The 22,164-nt window shown below is 44.3% G+C and overlaps 1 protein-coding gene across 2 annotated transcripts in view; it reads left to right on the forward strand.

Moving 5' to 3' along the window:
- The window catches only part of LOC138745375 (transient receptor potential cation channel subfamily M member 1-like), a 107,338-nt gene extending 85,749 nt beyond the window's left edge, over positions 1-21,589 (forward strand). Inside the window, exons 21-23 of one of the 2 annotated variants that reach the window (XR_011346227.1) lie at positions 1,025-1,157; positions 8,292-9,849; positions 21,406-21,589. Coding sequence is in view for 1 of the 2 variants with exons in the window: in XM_069902350.1 (XP_069758451.1) it covers positions 1,025-1,157; positions 8,292-9,513 (1,355 nt within the window). In the remaining variant the exon portion in view is untranslated. Of the gene's footprint in view, positions 1-1,024; positions 1,158-8,291; positions 10,623-21,405 lie in introns of those variants that run through there. The other variant, XM_069902350.1, reaches the window with a different exon arrangement.
- Positions 21,590-22,164: the final 575 nt, after the last annotated feature.

Raw genomic sequence — 22,164 nt, forward strand, 5'->3', positions numbered from 1 at the left:
CCGGCCGACCTGCTGCTGGGCCTCCTGCCACAGGTCGTCCCTCTGTTGCCACTCATCCTCTTCTAGCCCTTCAGTCTCTTTCTCACCACTCTTTCTTTCTTCTTTCTTGCTTACTTCCCCCAGCCGAATGCCCCGATACTAGGCGTCTCTCAGCTGGCCGCTGGCCGCTCCTCAGCTGAGTCCTCCTCCTGCAGGCATTAACCTTTTTATTGACTTGCGCACTGTGCACGCACAACTCTTTGCGCAGGCTCAGTTGCACACCTCTTCTTGGCTCTGAGAGCCATTTTTGAAGTCTGCCGGTCGGGAGGACACCGCTACTCTGGGGACTCACTGACACCAGAGATTGGCCTCTCCTCTCCACGGTGGCTCTCTGCTCCGACGTGTAGGTAAGGCCTTCTTCTTTCTTCTCCAGTGATTTTCCTTCCTCCCTTTTCTCTGTTAATCTTACTTTTTCTCTTTTGGGTTCCATCTTCTGTCTCTTCTCTGTAACTTTATCTTTCTCTTCCTGTATTTTAGGTTTGTTGAGCACTGTTTTTTTCACACTTTTTTTTCTCTGGAGAGGGCTGGTTCCACCCGACCAGCCACTACTCCATCACGTGACTCCCCATGGCGAGTATATGCTTAAGGTTCAAAGACACAACATGACTGTATTTAATAAGAAAGCCTACGAGCTTTACTTTGGTTGTAAAATTGGCGACCAAGACAAACCCTGGGCTCTTCACATTTGTTGTGCAACGTGCAGTCAACCTGAGAGCTGGGCTTATAGGTAAACCTGCTAAATTCAAAGAAAAGTTAATTTAATGTTTCTCCAACTTCCTCTGTGATGCAGCAAATATGAAATTATGTTTGCGTTCAGCTTGAAGTTGTCTATCATAATTCCCAATTTTTTTTCAGGAAGCAAGCCTTTTGAAAAAAATTGTTGCCTAGTGAGATATTTCATATTTTGAAACATTAACTGTCTTTAATAATTTCCTGCACTGTAATTGGCCGTGTATTTCTGAACTATTATTCATCCTTGTGACAGAACTTATCCTGGGTGAGGACGAATTACGGAAAGTGCATGAGTTTGAAGAACAATGTGTAGAACAGTACTTCACTCAGAAGGAAGGCCAAGAGCAGTCATCGAATGATGAGCGGATTCGAATCACAGCTGAGAGGTGACGAGAATCACTGAGGTCTGCTTACACTGTATCACGACAAGACTGATGTTCTGCTCCTACTGCAGTGCCCAGATTCCTGTCTTGGCACTAAAAGGATAGCCCTTGGATTTTCTCTGCTGTGATCACAGGATCTGGAAAAGTCAGCCCCAAAAATCCTGTTCCACTTGAACAGAGGTGTCCGCAAAGTTGTCCACCAGTAGCTCGTATTTGGTTTCCCTACTGTGGAGACCACATCATCAATGGAAAATGTAATATCTTAAATGGAAGGAATACAAATAAATACTTCCTCTGGAGCATCTACTTAGAAGGAGGATCGGAAAGAGCCAAAGAGAAAGTGTTACATTTCCTCCAGTTGCACAAGATGGTCCTCTTAGATGTAGGAGGGGTACTGGTGGAGATGAAGTGAAACAAGGTACCCTAGAGGGAATGGTGAAGGAAGAGCAGAGGAGTTCAAGGGTCTGGTGGCATCATATTTGAGGTGTCAAGGATGATCCATTGAACTTGGAGGCTGTCTGGGTGGGAGGAGGACTAAGAAAGGAACTGAACCTGCTGAGTGTCCTGTTAATTCTGATGAAGGGGAAACTGTGGTTGAGGAAGTGACAAAGGTGGCATTAATGTGAAGAAATACAGTCAGGGTGTGCGGGATAAACAGATGACAACAACTGAATAGAATATTCCACATCCACAAAGAGATAAACCTTTAATCAAATTTTAAAATGCAATTGGGCTGGAGAGGGTGCAGAGTCAATTGACCAGGATATTGCCCAAATTGAAGTACTTCATTGATAAGGAAGGGCTCAATTGACTATGTTTGCTTTCCCTGGTGCAGAGAAGGCTCGAGGTTAAAAAAATTGAGGGGGTTAGATAGAGTCAATAATAAAAATCATTTTCCAATGGTGGGTGTGTTTGAGACAAAAGGCAAAATATAAGATGTGTTAGAGGAGACTTGAGGAGGATTTTTTCTCACACAGTGTGTAGATGGAGTTTGCTGTGTTCTGCCTGAGGAGATGGGAGAAGCAGGAACTGTCAAAACATTAAAGAAGTATCCAGATAAATACCTGAATAACATAGGTGTTGATGACAAACCTGACACATGTAAATAGGATTAGTGCAGGTATGCCCACTGGGTTACATGGTTGTAGGTCTTGCCGAGCTGCAGGAATCCAGAGAAAAAAATGCTCTGAAAAATCTTAATTTTTAGAATGATGGAACTTAGAACACCAGAGCATTACAACACAGAAAAAAAACTGAAGAAGGAAATCAGGAGAACTAAAATAAGACATGAAGTTGTTTTCGCAGATAATGTGAAGGCCGTTGGTCTTTCAAGTCTGTGCTCATCTATTAATCTGTCTTATCGCACTGACTTGCACCTAGTCCATAGCCTTCCATACCCCTCCCATCCATATACCTCTCCAAATTTTTCTTAAATGTTAAAATTTACCCCACATTTATCACTTCAGCTGGCAGCTCATTTCACACTCCTGCTGCTCTGTGTGGAGAATTTCCCCCTCATGTTCCCCCTAAACTTTTCCCCTTTCACCATTAACCAATGTCCTCTCATCTTCCCTCAGTGGAAAAAGTTATCTTGCATTTACTCTGTCTGTACTCCTCATAATCTTGTATACTCTATCAAATCTCCCCTCATTCTTCTATGCTCCAGGGAATAAAGTCCTAACCTGTTTAACCTTTCCCCGTAACTCAGTTCCTGAAGCTCCAGCAAAATCCAAGTAAATCTCTGCACTCTTTCAATTTTATTGATCTCTTTCTTGTAGTTTGGTGACCAAAACTGCACACAATGCTCCAAATTTGGGCACACCAATATCTTATTCAACTTTAGCACAACTCTTGTACTTTACACTTTGATTTATGAAGGCCATTGTGCCAAAAACTCTTTTTTCAACACTATCCGTGACACTATTTTCAGGGAATTATGCAACTGTATTCCCAGATCCCTCTTTTGTAACACACTCTTTAATGCCCTACAGATTAGTGTGCATGTCCTATCTTATGATACACTCAATAACACCAAAAGGCTGCAGTTGCTGAACCATAAGACTTGGACCTTGCTCCTGTTCCGGCACGATCCCAGAATGTTCTGAGGGAGGGGCTTGGCTTAACTGCCTTTATTATGGGATTCCAGAGGGTGGAGTCACCGAGGAAAGGCAGGCCAGCCATATATATGAACCAAACATAAACAATGGCCAGTAACCAAGTAACAGTATAAGTAGCGTATCACCACACCTTGGAATATCCTTCCAAAATTCATCACACTTGTCTGCACTAAATTTCATCTGCCATTTTGCTGCCCATTTTTCTAGTTGGTCCAGAGCCCTCTGCAAGCTTTCAAAGTCTTCCTCGCTGTCTACTACACCTCCAATTGATGTGTCATCTGCAAACTTGCTGATACAATTTACCACATTATCCGTTGGATCATTGATACACAGATAACAATCAAGAATGGACCCAACACCAATCCTTGAAGCACAAGCATTCAGTTAGAGAGACTATCATCCACTACCACTCTGCCTTTTCCCGAATATCCAATGTCGAATCCAGTTCACTACCTCTCCATGAATACCAAGCGACTGAACCTTCATGAATAACCTCCAAAATCCATCTTAAAGTCCATGGAGACAACAACCACAGCCTTTCCTTCAACAACTTTCCAAATAACCTCTTCAAAAAACTATAAGATTGGTTAAACATGACCTACCATGCACAAAGCCATATTGACTATTCCTAATCAGTCCTTAGCTCTCTACTCTCTTAGAACACCCTTCAATCTGACCTTCTACTGATGTCAGGCTTACTGGCCTATAATTTCCTGGATTATTTTTGGAGTGTAGCGTGAGCTATCGCTAAGAAATGCACAGCCATGTTGGATGTCATTAATGACTGTTTAATTCAAATCTAGCGCGTGCCCCTTTAAGGGCAGCGTGAGCTCAGTTATCGTGTGCGTGATGACATCATAACTGCTGCCCCAGGTGTGCACTGGGCTAGAAACATGATGGAGGGGAAACCCCCACCACGTGACGTTACAAGCGGGGCCAATTCACCACGAGAGAGAGAGTGGTCGGCCACAGGAGCTTTTTTTTTAAACAATGGAACCACAGATGTAACCCTCAATCCTCTGGCAGCTCACTCATGGCTAAGGACATTTTAAATATATCTGTCAGGATCTCTACAATTTCTGCTCTAGCCTCCCTCAAGGTCCAAGGGAATATCTTGTCAGCCTGGGGATTTATTCTTCTTTATTCACCTCCTTTTCTTTAATCTGTATAAGATCCATCACCTCACTGCTTGTTTGCCCCACTTCCCTAGACTCTGTGTCAGTTTCCTGAGTAAATACAGATGAAAATAAACTATTTTAAGATCACCCCCATCTCTTCAGGCTCCATACATAACCAACCACTGGTCTTCGAGGACCAATTTTGTCCCTTACTACCTTTTTGCTCTTAATATACCTGTAGAAGCCCTTAGTATTTTCCTTCTCATTGCCTGCGAAAGCAACCTTGTCTTCTTTTAGCCCTCCTGATCTGCCTCTTGTTTTTTCCGGCATTTTTCTACTCCACAAGTACTTCATTTGCTCCTTGTTGCCTGTCCCTGCTATGCACTTCTCTCTTCTTAATCAGATCCCCAATACCCCTTGAAAACTAATGTTCCCTATGCCTGTCAACTTTGCCTGACAGGGATATACAAACTCTGTACTCTGAAAATTTCATCTTTGAAGGCCTCCTACTTATCGACTGCATCCTTGCCATAAAACAACCTGTTCTAATTCATGCTTTCTTGAACCTTTCTCATTTCCTCAAAATTGGCCTTTCTCCAGTTTAGAATCGCAACTTGAAACTAATGGCATTATGATCACTGAACCCAAAGTTTTACCTGACACATACTTCTGTCACCTGTCCTGTCTCATTCCCTAAAAAAATAGATCAGGTATTGCACTCTCTCAAGTTGATACCTTGATATATTGATTGAGAAAACTTCCCTGAACACGTTTGACAAATTCCAAGCCATCCAGTCCTTTTACAGTCATAACAGTGTAAGAAATAGGAGCTGGAGTTGGCAATCCAGCCCATTCAATGTGATCATGGCTGACCTGATGATAGGTTCATCTCTTTCTACCTGCCTCTTCCCCATATCCATTAATTTCCTTACTATATATAAATCTATCCAATTTCTTAAATATATTTACTGAGGTTGCCTCCACTGCTTCAATGGGCAGGAAATTCCATAGATTCACCAGCCTCTGCGAAAAACAGTTCCTCCTCATATCCGTCAAATCTAAATCTTGAGGCTATGTCCCCTGGTTCTAGTCTCCACCACCAAAAGAAACAACTTACCTACCTTTATCTTATCTATGCCTTTCATAATTTTAAACATTTCTATAAGATTCCCTCTCATTCTTCTAAACTCCAGCAAGTACAGTCCCAGGCGACTCAATCTCTCCTCATCCATGGAATCAACCTTGTTGTTGTAAAATAACAATATGTGAAAAGTTAAAATCACATACATACCATTACAACTTTATGTTTCCTCCAGTTGTCCGCTATCTCCCGACAGTTGTCCGCTATCTCTCGACAGATTTGCTCTTCCAATTCTTGCTGACACAACCCATGAGTATGATCATACCTTTCATGTTCCTCAGCTTCACCCATGTCCAAATGAACATAAATCCTGTCCCTCAATATCTTCTCCAACAGTTTGGTACCACTAATGTAAGGCTCACTGCTCTGTAGTTTCCAGGCTTATCCCTAATGCCTTTTTAGATCAAGGAACATCAACCTCCAGTCTTCTAATCCCTAACAAAAGGCTAATTAATAGAGATGCAAAAATCTCCAGCAAACCTTCCCCTTCGCATCCTGGGATGGACCCCCTCAGGCTCTGGGGTTAACCAAACCTAATGTGCTCCAATATTTTTTGCACTTCCTTCTTCTTGATTGGGACTTGCTCCAGAATAACTGCATACCCCTCCCTTAACTCTCCAGCCTCCACATCCTTCTCTATGTTGAATACCAATGAAGAATATTCATTCAGGATCTTATTCCTATGCTCTGGCTTAAACCTTTTGTTCCTTCACTATCCTTTTCTAATATACTTCCAAAGGTTTTCAGGATTTCCCTTAATGATGTTATTCATGGCCCCTTTTTTCCCTCAAAATTTGTTTTCTCTTATAAACCTCAAGTGACTCATTTGACATCAATTTCCAGCACCTGTGCTTCCTTCTTTGCCTTGATCAAACCTTCAATATCCTTCACTAACCAGGGTTCCCCAGTAGCTGCACCCAGTCGAGCTCCCCAAGGTCTGCCTTCCACACTTGAAATGCACTTCCTTTATTTTCAAAGTCTAACTGAGGACCAAGTTTATCTTTTATTCATGACTGCCTTGAAGATTATTCATAACTGTTCCCAAACGGTTCTACCACAGAAAATTTAATCATTTTCTCATCCTCATTTCCTGAGATGAGGTGAAGAGTTAGGGTTAGGGTTAGGGTTATCCTTTTACAACCCCATGCAATCTCAGTCAAGGGCCAAATGTTGACATAATATTCCCTGAGTAACCATTTCAAAGGGTTGATGGGGAAATATGGACCAAGTGGTCTGCCCATTGTTATGCAGTTCTGGAACAACATGGTCTTATTTTTTCAGTACTTAACTTCCATCAGTCTTGTAGTGTACTGACAATGCTCCTCTCCTCCTTTAATTTTCTCCCATTGAAATGTCTGAGCCTGACTTTACCACCCTACCACCTGCCCGATGGTTCTAATCTTACTGTGCCAGTCTCACATGTAACCACCAATGTCAGACTCCTCCCAATCCATTCCTTGATCCACCATCATATTCTGTGATCCATTGCTTCCTTCCCAACACCTAGAACTAGTCTTATCAACATGACCTCTGGAGTGGAGTGCCAGTAGAATATTTTTGACTTCAAAGACATACCAGGTACCATGATTGCTGCATTCTTTTGACACATTGTTCCCTGACAATACAGCACAATGTGTATAATGGGAGCAGGCTGAAACAATAATCTACACATCCAATAAGGAAAGTAAAATTCCCTCATATCCTGCACTTATAGGGATCGCAGATGCTGGATATGCAAATTTTCAGGTTGTCTGAGACTTGCTCTTACAAAGCTTAATTCAACTGCAATAAGAATAAACAGTTGAAAAGACAATACAAAAAAATACTGAATTGTACTGTAGTTATTAATTATGTAAAATTCACTTTAATGTGGAATTCCCATAATTTATAAAATTTAAATTCAAATCCCAGTCGCTGGCACGATAACAGCGTTGTTCTAACTGCTATGCTAGGAGTGGCACAGGTGGCATAGCGGATAGCACAGTGCCTTTCCAGCTCAAGCAATTGGGACCAGGATTTGATTCCCGCGCTGACTGTAAGGAGTTTGTATATTCTCCCCGTATCTGCATGGGGGCTCCAGTTTTCTCCCACTGTTCAAAATGTGCCGGGGTGTAGGTTAATTGGGTGTAAATTGGTGGCTCAGGGTCATGGGCCAAATGGCCTGTTACCATGCTGTATGTCTAAAATTTTAAAAAGCATGCCGCCATCATAATTAACCCTCTCAACCCCAAGTTTACAGATAAAGCCTTACTAATATAATTAATACTGATAAAGACAAAGACTCCTACTAGGCAGGGATAGGGAGACACTTTGGGAGAGTCGCCCCAGCGGTGAGCGCCATCAGCTGGCTCTTCGACCTGGGTGGCACCATCTTATTCCGAAACTTTATTCAAACAGCTGCTGTGGACGGGCTACGATCGGGGCACTCCCCTGGTTGAATGTTTGCTCCCATCTTCACCAAGGGGTTGTGTGCTGCTTCAGAGAACACTTACTTTCACAATTTTAAACTTTATTTAAAAATGTATTTCTTCTTATTTATTTAAATCTTCTTATTTATTTCCTTGATTTTTTTTGCCAGTTGGTTAAGTTGTCGCTGCTTGAATTCCAGATACGAGGGATTTTACTGTTCACTTTATTGTGGACAGACATATGTGAATCACATGTTCCTTTTGACAAGGGAATAATGAGGATGTGATTTCTGTTTGGGTCTTCAGCAAGAATCACTCTAATTTTTCGATGAATACTTTCCTTGATATTTCAGAGTGGAGAACATGGCGATGCGTTTGGAGGAGGTGAATGAGAGGGAACACTTTATGAAAGCTTCCCTTCAAACAGTGGACATTCGGCTGGGTCAACTGGAGGAATACAGCAGCCGCATGATCCGTGCAATGGAAAAGCTCGCAGGTATCGAGAAGGCAGAATTGTCCCAAACCTACTCCAGGTGCCCCTCAGAGTGTGAGGCATCCTATCTCATCAGGCAAAACAGCACTGAGGCAGCAAGCATGTACCGCTTCCACATGGATGGGGATGACTTGAACAATGAAGACAGTGTGGATCTAATGTCTCCTTCCCTGGGATCTCACAGGAGAGTACATGCCTCTGCAATGTTAAAACATGAGCAGGAACTTGTCGAGCAGGGAAAGAATATGACACAAAAACACCAGTCACCCTGCACCCACAGGCCAAGGGAAAACACCCAAAGGCTGGGAATCAATCAGGACCCCAGGAACTTTAGCTCCTGTGTAGATATCTTTGTATCTTCAACTGACGGTTGGCCCAATCCATACAAAGCTAAAGAGGGAATTGGTTATCAAAGGTTCCTGCCTTCTTCCCAAACTGAATCTGTGTCGGTGGCACGAACAAAGTTAGAAACATGTTTCTCCTTTCCTTTGGAGAGGTCCAAAGCAGTCAGCTGCTTTCTCCCACAGACTTGTGACTCACACCATTCAGAAATGGTGACCAGTAGTGTTATATCTGGTCCAGGAGACATGGTGTTGGGCCAAGAAGAAAGCTGGCGCTCTGACTGTGACTTTACTATGGGTTATGTTGCTTCTGCAAAGGACCCTTCGTGGCCTCTGTATGGGCATAGATTTTGTAAGAATATGTCTGAAGAACGAATAATGGCAGAAAGTTCTTACCAAATGTTCTCCCCGGTGACAATGCGTGAACAAAGGCACCATCTGTCGGGCGTCGAGGATGACACCGATGGTGGAGTTTGTTCTTCTGAAACCTGTAAACCTAGAACAGAAGTGCCGAGAAGAGTCCCAAAATCAGAAAACTTTCTGACAGTCATACCAGATAGATTCAATTCCCCAAGGTCAAAGAGTCTGCATGGGCATCACAGGAAAACCATGCTTACTGTGGGAGGAAGTTTTGACAAACCCAAACAAGCCTTCAGCACTAAAGATCTGCGGCAAGTCTGGGGAGACTCGGACAGTCAAACAGCAACCCTGGAGGAGAAAACTACCGAGACCCCTTGCTGAACCATATCCTACAGCTTCAATATCCCAAATTAGAACTTTACTTGATGACCTGTAGTTCATCTTCCTCAGTACAGGTTTAAAGAATAGGTTCCTTTTCTCATTGAATTCTTCCTTCCAAGACTGATAGATAAGACTGGAGAATTCGCCATGTAGCCGTTCAACTGTGAGCTTGGAATAGTGACATTGAAAAGAAGATTCTTTCATGTGATGTGAGTGTTGCTGGCATTAGCAACATTTATTACCCAGCCATTGGGAGTCCCACAGTGATTTTGGAGTTCAGGGATTCAAACCTAGTGATGAAGGCTTGCCAATATACTTTTCCAGGGGAGCCTGCAGGTAATTGGTAATTGATAAGGCAAATTGCAGGTGGGTGGAATGTAAACCATGTGGGTTGGTGTATACAGTTTTGAAATTACCAAACATTTCTTGTATTCACTGCCTCACTCACTGTGTATAATATTCACCCAGATATGACACCTTGCATTCTATGTTAACAGTGATGGCTATATTATTCGCTGCAACATTATACATCTGCTGAGACAGGTTAATTTGAAAAACATAAGGAGAAATTAAGCAAAATAATCTTCTCATTGTGACTCAGTTACTGAATATTTGGCTCATTTATGCTCATGCGGCTGATGTGGAACATTCATTGAAAGAAATGCAGAAAATTTTGTTTTTTTTCTTGCAATCAAAGGGAATTATTCTACCTCGTTTCCTTCCTAAAGGATAAAAATCACACTGATGGTATCAATACTAACATTTTGGACTTATTCAATCTCTGCATACTTTCATGTATCTTCATCGAGTGCATCAGTTAACAATGTGCTGTCAGCATGGTACTCAGACATCTGGCCCTGTTCTCTGGGACTCTTTGAGTGGACTTAGAATGCCCTGCTAATTTTCTGCAATACGTTGAATTTCTAAAAGTTCTTGTCTTTGTCATGTTTGTGACAAAAAACACCTTAGATCATGTTGTAGCCAGTATGTGAAATTTTCTTTGAAAGCAGTAGTAATAAAATTGTCTCTTTTGACAGATTCTTTTCAACTTGACTACCCTCCACATGCACATTCAGATCAAGACTATTATTATAATTCCTGTCTCATTTTTTGACCATTTTTACAATAAACTGTTTCCAATCCTCTAGTAATTGGAATGTCATATTTGAAGCAGCCTTGACATCCTTCAAATGTTCCCAAAATACTTCATAGTCAATTAAGCTCTTTTTGAAATATGGTTGCCATTTTAATGGAGGAAATCCAACAAATGATTCATGTCACGTAATTCTCACAGATCGCCAATATCAATGAGTACCAATCATTGAGTGGCATTGCTGATGGACTGCTGTCCCACAGTTCCAGAACCTGGGTTTAATTCTGACCTTCAGGTACTGTTTGTATGGAGATCACATGTTCTCCCTGTGACTGCATAAGTGTTCTCCAGGGCTGTGATTTCCTCCCACACTCCAACGACATGCAAGTTGCCCCTAGAATGTTGGGAGTGGTAGAATCTGAGGAGAGAGAAGTGAGATGAATGTGAAAATTTTTAAAAAAAGGTCTCATTTTGATTCGTGTAATGGGTGGCTGATGGTCAACAAATAGTGGTGAACTGCTGTCTGTTTCCATGGTTAGGTCCCTGTGACTTAGGATTATCTGAATCAGAAGGTTCTTGCATTCAACAGTCCCGTGCCTGCGCAAATGAGTCAGCCCAAATTTGGAACTCAAGTCCCTGGAGCGCGGCTTTAAACATGACCATCTCTCAGAGTGGAGGCTGTTGCCTGGTGAAGCAATGGCAAAGGAACAGATAATGAGATAAAGTTTCATAAAGGTGCCAAAGGTCCTGGTTCATATGAAAGCAGACAAATCTCCTGTGCCTGATCCAGTAGATCCAAGGACTCTGCAAAGGCAGAGAGGAATTTACAGGGCCTTGAAATATATTACGAGTTTAATTATGTACGAGTGTGGTGCCATCAGACTGGAGGATGGCAGATGTTGTGTTTCTGTTCAAGAAGGACTGCAGGGAAAAGCCTGGAAACTGCAAGCCCATGAGCCCAACATCTGTGGTGGTTAAGTTACAAGAGTATTCTGAGGGAAAATGAATTCATTCACTTGGATGGTCTATGATTAGGGACAGTCAGCATAGTTTTGTAATGAGGATATGTCTCTCAAATGTAATAAAACTTTTTTTTGAAGATGTGATCAAGAAGGTTGAGGAGGGCAGAACTAGAAATGTTTATGTGGATTTCATTGAGGTATTTCACAGCTTCCACACCACACAGTAGGCTGCTCAGGGAGGTTAGAATATATGGGATCCAAGGTGAATTAGTAGAATGGACATAAAATTGCCTTCATGGTAGAAACCAGTGGATGATGGTGCAAGGTTGTTTTTAGGGACCTGTGATTAGTAGTTGTGTCACAGAGTGTGGTGCTGGGTCTATTGCTGTTTGTCATCTAAATTATTTTGATGAAAACAGACATGGGACAATTAATAAGTGGATGACACTAAACTGTCTGGCAGTGAAGAGAGTGAAAACAATTGCCAAAAATTGCAACAGGATCTTCATCAGTTGGGCAGAATAATGGTTGATGGAATTTAATACAGAGAAATGTGAGGGGTTGTATTTTGGGAGGTCCAACAGAGAGAATGGTAGGGATTTGGGGAGTGTGGTAGAGCAGAGATTGAGGAGAACAGGTACATAGTACCTGGCTGTACTTCTACTTCCAGCATACAAGCAGAGACTGAGGACCACAGCACCAGTTGTGAAGATGGCAAAAGTATAGTCGAAGGAGGCAGAGGAGCATCTGCAGGATTGCTTTGAATCGGTGGACTGAACCATATTCAAGAGCTCATCCTTAGACTTAAATGAATATGAAACTTGTGTCACCAGCTCATTAAGACCTGCCATGGACAAGTGTGTGCCCATGAGTACACACTGGGTGATCCCCAACTAGAAGCTTTGGATGAATCAGAGGATTTGCAACCTACTGAGGGCAAGATCAAAGGTGTTTAAGGCGGGGGATCCAGATTTATCCAAGAAATCCAGGTACGATTGGAAAACGGCAGCGGTGGAGCAGAGGCAGGTTTGGAGATCTCGCCGTAGTGAGTATTAGAAAAACAGAACCTCTGAAGCAATCAGCAGGGATGAAGACAAGATAGTCTAGAAAACAAGGTCAGAAAATGGTGAAAAAGTTGAAGCTAGTGAAAGATCAAGAAAAACTTTCCTCATGGAAGGGAGGAGGAGACCGATGCTGGGCCTGCCCAGAGGCTGAAAACAGCAGCTGCTGCGATGTCTGCGCCCGAGATAAGGTGCATCCATTGGGAAGAGAGCTCAAAGAAGGAGGTGAATGAGGGCAGACCAGGAGGGGCTGACCCATGACAAAGTCAGGAGAGAGCCATGACCAAGGAGGTGGTAGTACTGTTGGGTGTGAAAGCTTCGGGACCCAAATTGGGGGAGCCGGGCCAATACAGAGATGGCAGTGATGTTATTGGGCTGGGAGAAAACAGGCACTGAAGGGTGTGAGAATGTTTTGAGTGGAGGGGACTTTAATTTTTGTCGGGATCCAGACATGGGTAAATCATCAAAGAAGGTAACAAGGACCAGGGTGGCTAAGTCTACCCTGGCCTTTATGAAAGACCTGAATCTCATAGATTTCTGGAGAAGGCTGTGTAGAGGACACGATTCCTACACTCAAATTGATTTATTTTTGGCGTCAGCCCAATTGGAGGCTAGGATACTGTCGGACCACTCACCCTTAACTTTATCCATCTTAATGCCAGATAAGCAGGCCTCAATGTAAAGATGGTGCTTGAGCACGTTGCTCTTGGGAAAACTGGAATTTTGTCACTTTGTTTGAGCTCAGATAGAATTGTTCTGTGAGACGAACTGCCCTTCTACTGAGGATAACTTCCTAATATGATACACAATGAAGAGTTATTTAGGGAGGTCCGGGGAAGTCCATGGCCTGTACCGCTCCCAGATCCAATTCCAGCCACAAGTCGTCTGCGCTGGACTCACCCAAGATCGCCTGCTGTGCAACCTGATGCTTACGGAAATGGTGCAAAAAGGCTCAGTGGCCATCTTGCAGCAGCCTGATTTTGAATTCAGTGCCATTATTATCGTCAGAGGAGGAAGGACGGTTACTGCCTTGCCATCCCATGAGGTCGACGCCATCTTACCTGCGTCGGTCGACTCAGGATGGAGGGGGCCACTCGAGGGAAGAGCACGGCATCTCCAGTGACCTGGCTTCATTGGTCCTCGACAAGAATAGACCTCACCAGCTCAACAACTCAGTGGTGACGGTGAAGGTAAATGGACATTCGACCAAGTGTCTGATTGACATGGACTCCACGGAAAGTTTCATACACTCACAGACTGTGCAAAACTATAACTTAAAAATGTATCCTTCCAATTACCGAATCTTCCTAGCATCCCAGTTCCATTCGGGGCATGTTCAAAAACATTGTATAGTTCATCTGTCGCTTGAAAGAGGGGAAATTTTGTAAATTTCACATGTACATTTCAGATGAATTGTTGCTCCAGTATTGTTGGGTCTGGACTTCCTGTGTCACCTTAAAAGCGTGACCTTGGAGTTTTCTGGTCCCCTTCCCACAGTAACGGTTCAAAACCCTCAAAACCAGAACCTACTTGCAGCCTCTCCACGCTGAACATTGACCCCCTGCCTCTGTTTCCAAACCTGTCTGCCAACTGTAAGCTCATCGCCACCAAGAGCAGGAGGTACAGTGCGGCAGATAGGATCACACTGGAGTTTATGGGAAGGTTTCAGGTATAAAGTAAATCCAGACATAAGTAAAATTATGCCTTTGAACAGGAATTATAGACAATTTCAACAGAGAAGTCCATTTAAATGGCCGCAAGAAGGCATTAAATATTTTGGGGATAAAAGTAGATAAAAATTTATGCAACTTATACAAACTTAATTATCTCCCTTTGCTCCGGAAGATTGAGGAGGACCTTGCTAGATGGAGGACTCTGACCATAACATTGGTGGGGAGAGTTAACTGTGTCAGAATGAAGGTGATGCCAAGGGTCCAGTACCTTTTTCAATTGTTACCCATTTTGTTGCCCAAGGGAACGTTAAAGAGGCTAAAATCTCCATGGAAAAATTTGTGTGGGACTATAATTTGGGGGGGGGGGGGGTTTAAAATCACCTGATTTCAAAAAATATTACTGGGCAGCGCAGGCAAGGTTTCTTGCCTCACTCTTTGAGGGAGCCCCCCCTTCCTGAGCTCAAATTGGACTACATGCGGAAGGTGAAAAGATGGTAGGAGAGTTTATATATAAATGGGACACTAAATTAATTTCAAAGTAAACAGATAAAACATATACTTTAGATACGGCAAAGAATAAATCAATGTATTGGATTGAAGGTGGGGATATCTCCCAAAATGTCTTTGACCCAGAATAACAATACCCTTGACTGTGGATAATAAGATCTTGGACACCTGGTGCCAGAAGGGGATCATATGTATCGAGGATTGTTATAAGCAAATGCAGCTCATGTCATTTGAGCAGTTGAGGAATAAATATGATTTGTTTAATAGAACATTCTTCTGCTATCTGCAAATAAGATCTTTCTTAAGGAAAAAATTGGGACCATCTTTGACCCTACCTAGATGTAGTAATATAGAGATTCTATTTCAACAGGAGAATGTGTGTAACTTTATCTCTATTACATTTTCCAAAGTGAGGCCCTGAAACCGTGCTTGCACAGGTTGAAGGAGAATGGGAGTCGGACTTGGGCATAACAATTAATGAAGAGTGGGGGAAAAATCTGTGTCTGGACAGCATGACTAGAGCCATCAATGCCAGATATAGATTGGTGCAATACCACAAAAATTACATGAATCAAAGCCAGAAATTTTGGAAATGTGCGTCAGGTGAGGTGTGGAGCCTTTGTCCACTCCACTTGACTGTGTGAGATCTTTCTTGGAGGACCTAGACACATTCTAAAAAAAATTATAAAAGTAGATTTTCCACTGGATCTGGAGTTGTACCTAATGGGAGATATTTGGAACTGAGTTTTAGACTGTCCAAATACCAATTTCAGTTTGTGAAGGTTGCCCCGTCGGTAGTCAGGAAGTCCAACTTTCAACTAAATACCACACGATGGAATATGGAAATGCAGAGTTGCATTCCCTTGGAGAAAATCACATACAATCTAAGGAGACATGTGTAAGCGTGGCAAGCCTATTTGAAATATGTTGACACACAGATTTGACTAGACTCCCCCCCCCCCCCACCCATATTTGAAATATAGAGACCATAATAACTCATCCCAGCATGGAAATTAGCAGAATTAAGGAACTAGGACATGGTGGAGGCAATATGCTTTTCTAATTTTGTTTTTAGTTTTTTATTTTTATTCTTTACCTTTGTTATTTCGTCAACCTGGTTGTTTTCCCTCGGTGTCTAGCTTTATTCCCCAGGTTTCTGTCGGGGTTGTGGATGCCCACTCATATTTGTATCTATAATTTATATGACCACATGCATTGGGGTGGGGAGGAGGGGAAGATAAATACAGACTCTGTATGTTATATGAGTGTTGAAAGGAATTATGTAGGTTGTTGGAATTTTTTAATGAGTCTATGAAAATCTAAATCAAGATAAAATATTTTTTAAAAGTCCAGGTATAACCTGCGGAAGGTGATCTCTCAACCAAAGTGGCAATTCTGAAGGAAGCTAGAGACAGAGATACACCAGCTATGGCAGGGAGTGCAGGCCATTTCGGCCTATAAAACGAGGGCAAACACCATAGATGGATATGATGCTTCACTACCTGATGAGCTGAACACCTATGCCCATTTTGAGAAGGAGAACCCAACAGTACCTATGAGAATCTGTGCAAAGGCTGAGGACCATGTGATACTTATTTCTGAGGTTAATGTCGAACATCATTCATGAAGGTGAACCCTCGCAAGATGTCAAGCCCTGATGTTGTACCTGACAGGGTACTGAAAATCTTTGCCAACCAACAAGCTGGAGTGTTCATGGACATTTTCAACCTCTCATTGCTGCAGTCAGAGGTTCCCACCTGCTTCAAAAGGGCATCAATCATCCCAGTGCCTAAGAAGAACAGGATGAGCTGCCTCAATGACTATCGCCGAGAAACTCTAACATCTACTGTGATGAAATGCTTTGAGAGGTTAGTCATGGCCAGAATTAATACATACCTAAGCAAAGGACTGGACCCATGGGAATTTGCCTATCCATCACAATCACTCCACAGCAGACACAATATCACTGGCTCGCCACTCAACTCTGGATCACCTCAAAATCAACAACTCATACATACAGCTGCTCTTCATAGACTAGAGCTCAGCCTTCAACATCATTATTCCCTCAGTGCTGGTCAACAAGCTCCCAACCCTGAGCCTCTGCACCACTCTTTCCCCTCCCCCCCACAACTGGATCCTTGACTTCCTCATTAAGACCACAGTCAGTACAAATTGGTAAAAATGTCTTCTCCTCACTGATGATCAACATAGGTGCACCTCAAGGATGTGTGCTTAGCCCACTGCTCTATTCACTATACACCCATGACTGGCCAGGCACAATTCCAATGCCATCTACAAATTTGCCGATGACACCACCGTTGTCAGCAGAAGCACAAATGGCAATGAGGAAGTGGACAAGAGGGAGATAGATCAGCTCGTTGAATGGTGTAACGACAACAACCTTGCCCTCAACATCAGATAAACCAAGGAGATGATCAAGTCAGGAGAACATGATGCAGTCCTCTTTGAGGGATCAGGAGTGGAGATGGTCAAGAACTTCAAATTGCTGGATGTCAACATCCCTGACGATCTGTCTTTGTGCATCCATGTTGATGCAGTCACAAAGAAAGGTCACCATCAGTTACACTTTGTGAGGTGTTTGAGGGGATTCGGTACGTCGCCAAAGACTGTCGAAAGCTTCTACAAATGTTCCATGGAGAGCATTCGGGCTGGTTTCATCACTGTCTGGTACAGAGGTGCCAACGCTTAGGACAAGAAAAACTCTGGAGGTTTGTTAATTCGGCCTGCGACATCACAGGCACCAGACTTCACTCCATTGAGGACATCTACATGAGGTGGTGTTTTAAGAAAGCAACCTCTATCTTCAAGGATCCTCACCACAACCACCATACCCGCTCTTCACTCTGCTACCATCAGGAAAAAGGTATAGGAGCCTAAAATCGAGCACACAGTGACACAGGACGGCTTCTTCCCCAGTATCATCAATGAACCCAAAGGCACTGCTTAATCTTAACTTTATGTGTGCTATCTTTATTTATTTTTGTAAGGTGTTTTATATGAATGCTTGCACCGTGATGCTACTGCAAAACAACAAATTTTGTGATTTGTTCATGACAATAAATTTTAATTCTGAAAGTGCTGTCACAGATGGATAGTATGGACATACAGGGTTTTGGAACATCAGCTTTCATCAATCAGAGTACTGAGTGTAGAGGTTGGGAGGTCTTTACAGTTTTGAGATATTGAGGAGGCCCCATTTGAAGGGGCCTGTTTGAACTAGAAGAACGATGTCAAGTTGGAGAGGGTGCAGAGATGATTTATGAGATTGTTGCTAGGAGAGGTTGATCAGAGTGGAACTCTTTCTTGGAACACAAGAGGATGAGGGGTCACTCATGTCCCAATCTGTCATTCTCTGGAAAAAGAAACCTAATATTTCCCTTTAAACCTTCCTTCATTCATCTTCAACAGAATTGCTTTGAATATTTCTGGGATAGGAAAAAGGAGTTAGCTGTCCACTCTATCTATGCCTCTCATAATCTTATACACCTTTATACACAACCAGTACATCCAGGGGCATATCTTCGGGATGGCAGGCATGGCACATGCCCAGGTCACCACTTGAAGATCAGATCCCTGCTACTCCTTTCAGATACTGACAGTAGAGGATCATCAGTGGACATGGGGGTGTGCAGAGGCTCTTCCTTGTTCTGGTGGTAAAATTAGGTGTAGAAGGCATTGAGTGAAGCTATGCTGTTCCCTATTGCACAGGATTTGGTCTTATATCAAGTTATGTCAATAAAATCCTGCCACAAATATCAGGTATCCTTTGTTTTTATTCTCATCTGGAATCTCCACTTCACCTGGTAGATTTCTTTCTGTTGGTCATACCTGCGTCTTTTTTGGTGTTCTCCATCTCTGGACTTAAATGCTTGTGATCTATCTCTCAGCAGGTTCCAGATTTTATTGTTCATCCAGGGCTTCTGGTTGGGGAAACCCCTGATCGATTTGGTGGGAACACACTCAGCCATAGACAGCTGTTTTCATAATTTATGTAATGCCCTTGGTGTAATCATTCAGGTCCTCAGCTGAGTTCCCTCCACTGACGGGAAGGAATTCTGTAACTATTCCTCAGCCTCTGCAACCACCTCCTGGTTTGTCATGATCAGTGGAGCCTTGCTTTTCAAGTTCTTACTATAGCAGGAGCTCTTCCAGATGATCTGACACTGAAATGTGGCCTTGAGAAAGAACAAACCTTCATACAAGATACTGCAATTCACCCTCAATATCTTGAGTTATCACAAGGCTTCAATATTTTGTGTGAACAATCCCCAAACTGTGTTTCCACCCAGAACGTAGACAACCTGACTGCAACGCAACTCCACACCTCATTTCCACTCAACAAACTCTCTTCCCCCTCACATTTCCCTCATCTCCCCTCATCCCCCATACACCCTTCTCCCCTCACCTCAGCCCCATACACCCTGCTCCCCTCCCCTCAGCCCCCATACACCCTGCTCCCCTCAGCCCCCATACACCCTGCTCCCCTCCCCTCAGCCCCCATACACCCTGCTCCCCTCCCCTCAGCCCCCATACACCCTGCTCCCCTCCCCTCAGCCCCCATACACCCTGCTCCCCTCCCCTCAGCCCCCATACACCCTGCTCCCCTCCCCTCAGCCCCCATACACCCTGCTCCCCTCCCCTCAGCCCCCATACACCCTGCTCCCCTCCCCTCAGCCCCCATACACCCTGCTCCCCTCCCCTCAGCCCCCATACACCCTGCTCCTCTCCCCTCAGCCCCCATACACCCTGCTCCCCTCCCCTCAGCCCCCATACACCCTGCTCCCCTCACCTCAGCCCCCATACACCCTGCTCCCCCTCCCCTCAGCCCCCATACACCCTGCTCCCCTCCCCTCAGCCCCCATACACCCTGCTCCCCTCCCCTCAGCCCCCATACACCCTGCTCCCCTCCCCTCAGCCCCCATACACCCTGCTCCTCTCCCCTCAGCCCCCATACACCCTGCTCCCCTCCCTTCAGCCCCCATACACCCTGCTCCCCTCACCTCAGCCCCCATACACCCTGCTCCCCCTCCCCTCAGCCCCCATACACCCTGCTCCCCTCCCCTCAGCCCCCATACACCCTGCTCCCCTCCCCTCAGCCCCCATACACCCTGCTCCCCTCCCCTCAGCCCCCATACACCTTTCTACCCTCATAAATCCCTCTGGCCCTGTTTGTTGATGCATCGAATAACCAGACAACACAAAATGGCAAACTCTGATTAATGCTTTACTGTTACTTTAAACAATACAATATATAACAGGAGCCCCTGGAAATGGCGTCTGCCACTAGCCAAGCTCTGCCTCCTTTTTTAACTAACATGCTTCACGGGGACTTGCGCTTGTGCAATGTCATCATAGCGAGCACAGTGGCTGCAGCAGTGCAGGGCTGTTGACATCCCCTTCCTTGGGCAACCCCCTTCTCATACCACTATCCATGTAGATGTCGTACATTACAATTATAGTTTAGCAGTGAACAGTCAGCCCAGTTTAATCCCGATATTTTGGGTTGGGCGAACAAGTGTGCCCAAAGCATGTAATGTAGTAGCCATTGGTGGAAGAGGATACTTGGGGTGCTTCAGCTTGAAAGGATGGGACATCCATGGTCTCAGGAGTGAATCCATTTGTTTCATGGGTTGTTACTGAGGGAGCTCCGGCTACCCCAGGTTCATTTTCCAAATCCTGGTTTATGGTCTCGTCAGGAATGGTTCGGGATGGGGGTGGCTCCCTTAGGGTAGGATCTTTCAACGTTTTCTCCAATACACCCTTCTTTCTGATTTTACCAGGTTTGACTGGGGCTCCTGAGAGCTCCTTTCGACTATGCCCATACAGTCATAGCCCTGTAGAGTCTGCATCCTTATGAATTGTCCTTCTGCTAATGGCACAAGCGGCTGTCTGTTTCTGTCATAGCATCTTTTCTGTGTTAGCCTCCTGTTCAGTAGTTGGGATTTAATTTCTTGTGGGTTCTTAGCTGAGGCTCCAAGAGTCTCCTTGCCACAAGCAGAGTCATCACTGTCTGCCTGGACATGTGTCATTGCGCAATATGGCGTTGCCGGGGATGTTCCTTAGGTTCAGCAGGTTGAGGAATACATCCATATTTTCCCTGTGGGACTTCTCCATGAGTTGCCTTGGGGATCTATGAGCCCTTTCTCTCTGAATCTTTTTTTCCTAATATACCCTTGCCCAGCACCTTGGGGATTCAGGTCTGAAAAAAAAACTTACTGGGTTTTGCCTTTAGCCCCATTATTTTAACGTTATTTTGCCTGCTGTAGTTCTCAAGGGCATCTAATTTCCTCCAGATATTCTCTCTCATTCAGCAGTATCTTCAATTTATTACCCATATCATTTATGGTGTCCTCATTTTTACCCACCCTTTCCTCCACTTCAGCCACTCTATCCATCAGCCCAGATAGGGTATCCTGGACCTTCTCCAGCTTCCTTCCCATATCGTGGGCTCTCCTCTTGACAATGTGGAAGAGCCTGCCTTCCATCTGGCCCAGCATGTCCATTACATTGTGTAGGGAGGGCTCTGAGTCCCCTTGCTTGTTTTGTTTTGACAGGATTCTTTTTTAATCCCACAGCCTGACGGAGCCTTCCTCCACCACTGCCTTCAACCTCTTCAGAGCTCCTGGACCCATCACCGCTGCTGCCAGTGGTCACCGTCTCTTTGGCACTGGTCCAGTTGATCGCTGCACTCGACCCGACACCGCTCACTGCTGCATCACCCGCTACACCACGCGACTTGAACCTGGACCTGCCGCTGGAGCAGAGGTGAGTATCAACCTCCCCCTCGATACTGGAGTCGATGCTGGTTCTTCGCAGCTTCTTTTCTGTTCTGGCCAGCCCACTTCCCGTGCTCTTCAGGGCCATTTCCCTGTGACCGCCACAGGCTCTGACTTCATCACGGGACCCACACATACCACGAGGGTGCCTGACCTGGTGTTCCCTCTGTGGGAGGAACACCCAAACTTCTCCCCATCCCCAGGGTCCTCGGAAAGGCTTTTTTTATGTACTTGCTGGCAGCAGCACTATCTTCAACTGAGTCTCATCCTTCCTGCTGGGTGGGTCGTACAGCTGAAGCTGCAGCTCCTTCCTCGGGCCTTGGGATGACCCCGCCATTTTCCTTGTCACAAGGCATCTCTAGCTGGGCCTCTCGTTTCTATGGAGATTCTTTCGTGCTTTTATTTGCGAATTTTCTGTTCTTAGTCATTGTTTGTTCCCACATCCTTTTTTGGTATTTTGGCAATTTGGTTGAGGTTTTTACCCTATTTATTCTTGACAATCCTGGGAGCTCTAGGATTCCACTTCCTCCTACTCTTCCCGCATCCAGTGACCTCTCT

This window comes from Narcine bancroftii, chromosome 11 (assembly GCF_036971445.1).
Source record: "Narcine bancroftii isolate sNarBan1 chromosome 11, sNarBan1.hap1, whole genome shotgun sequence".
Taxonomy (NCBI): Eukaryota; Metazoa; Chordata; class Chondrichthyes; order Torpediniformes; family Narcinidae; genus Narcine; species Narcine bancroftii.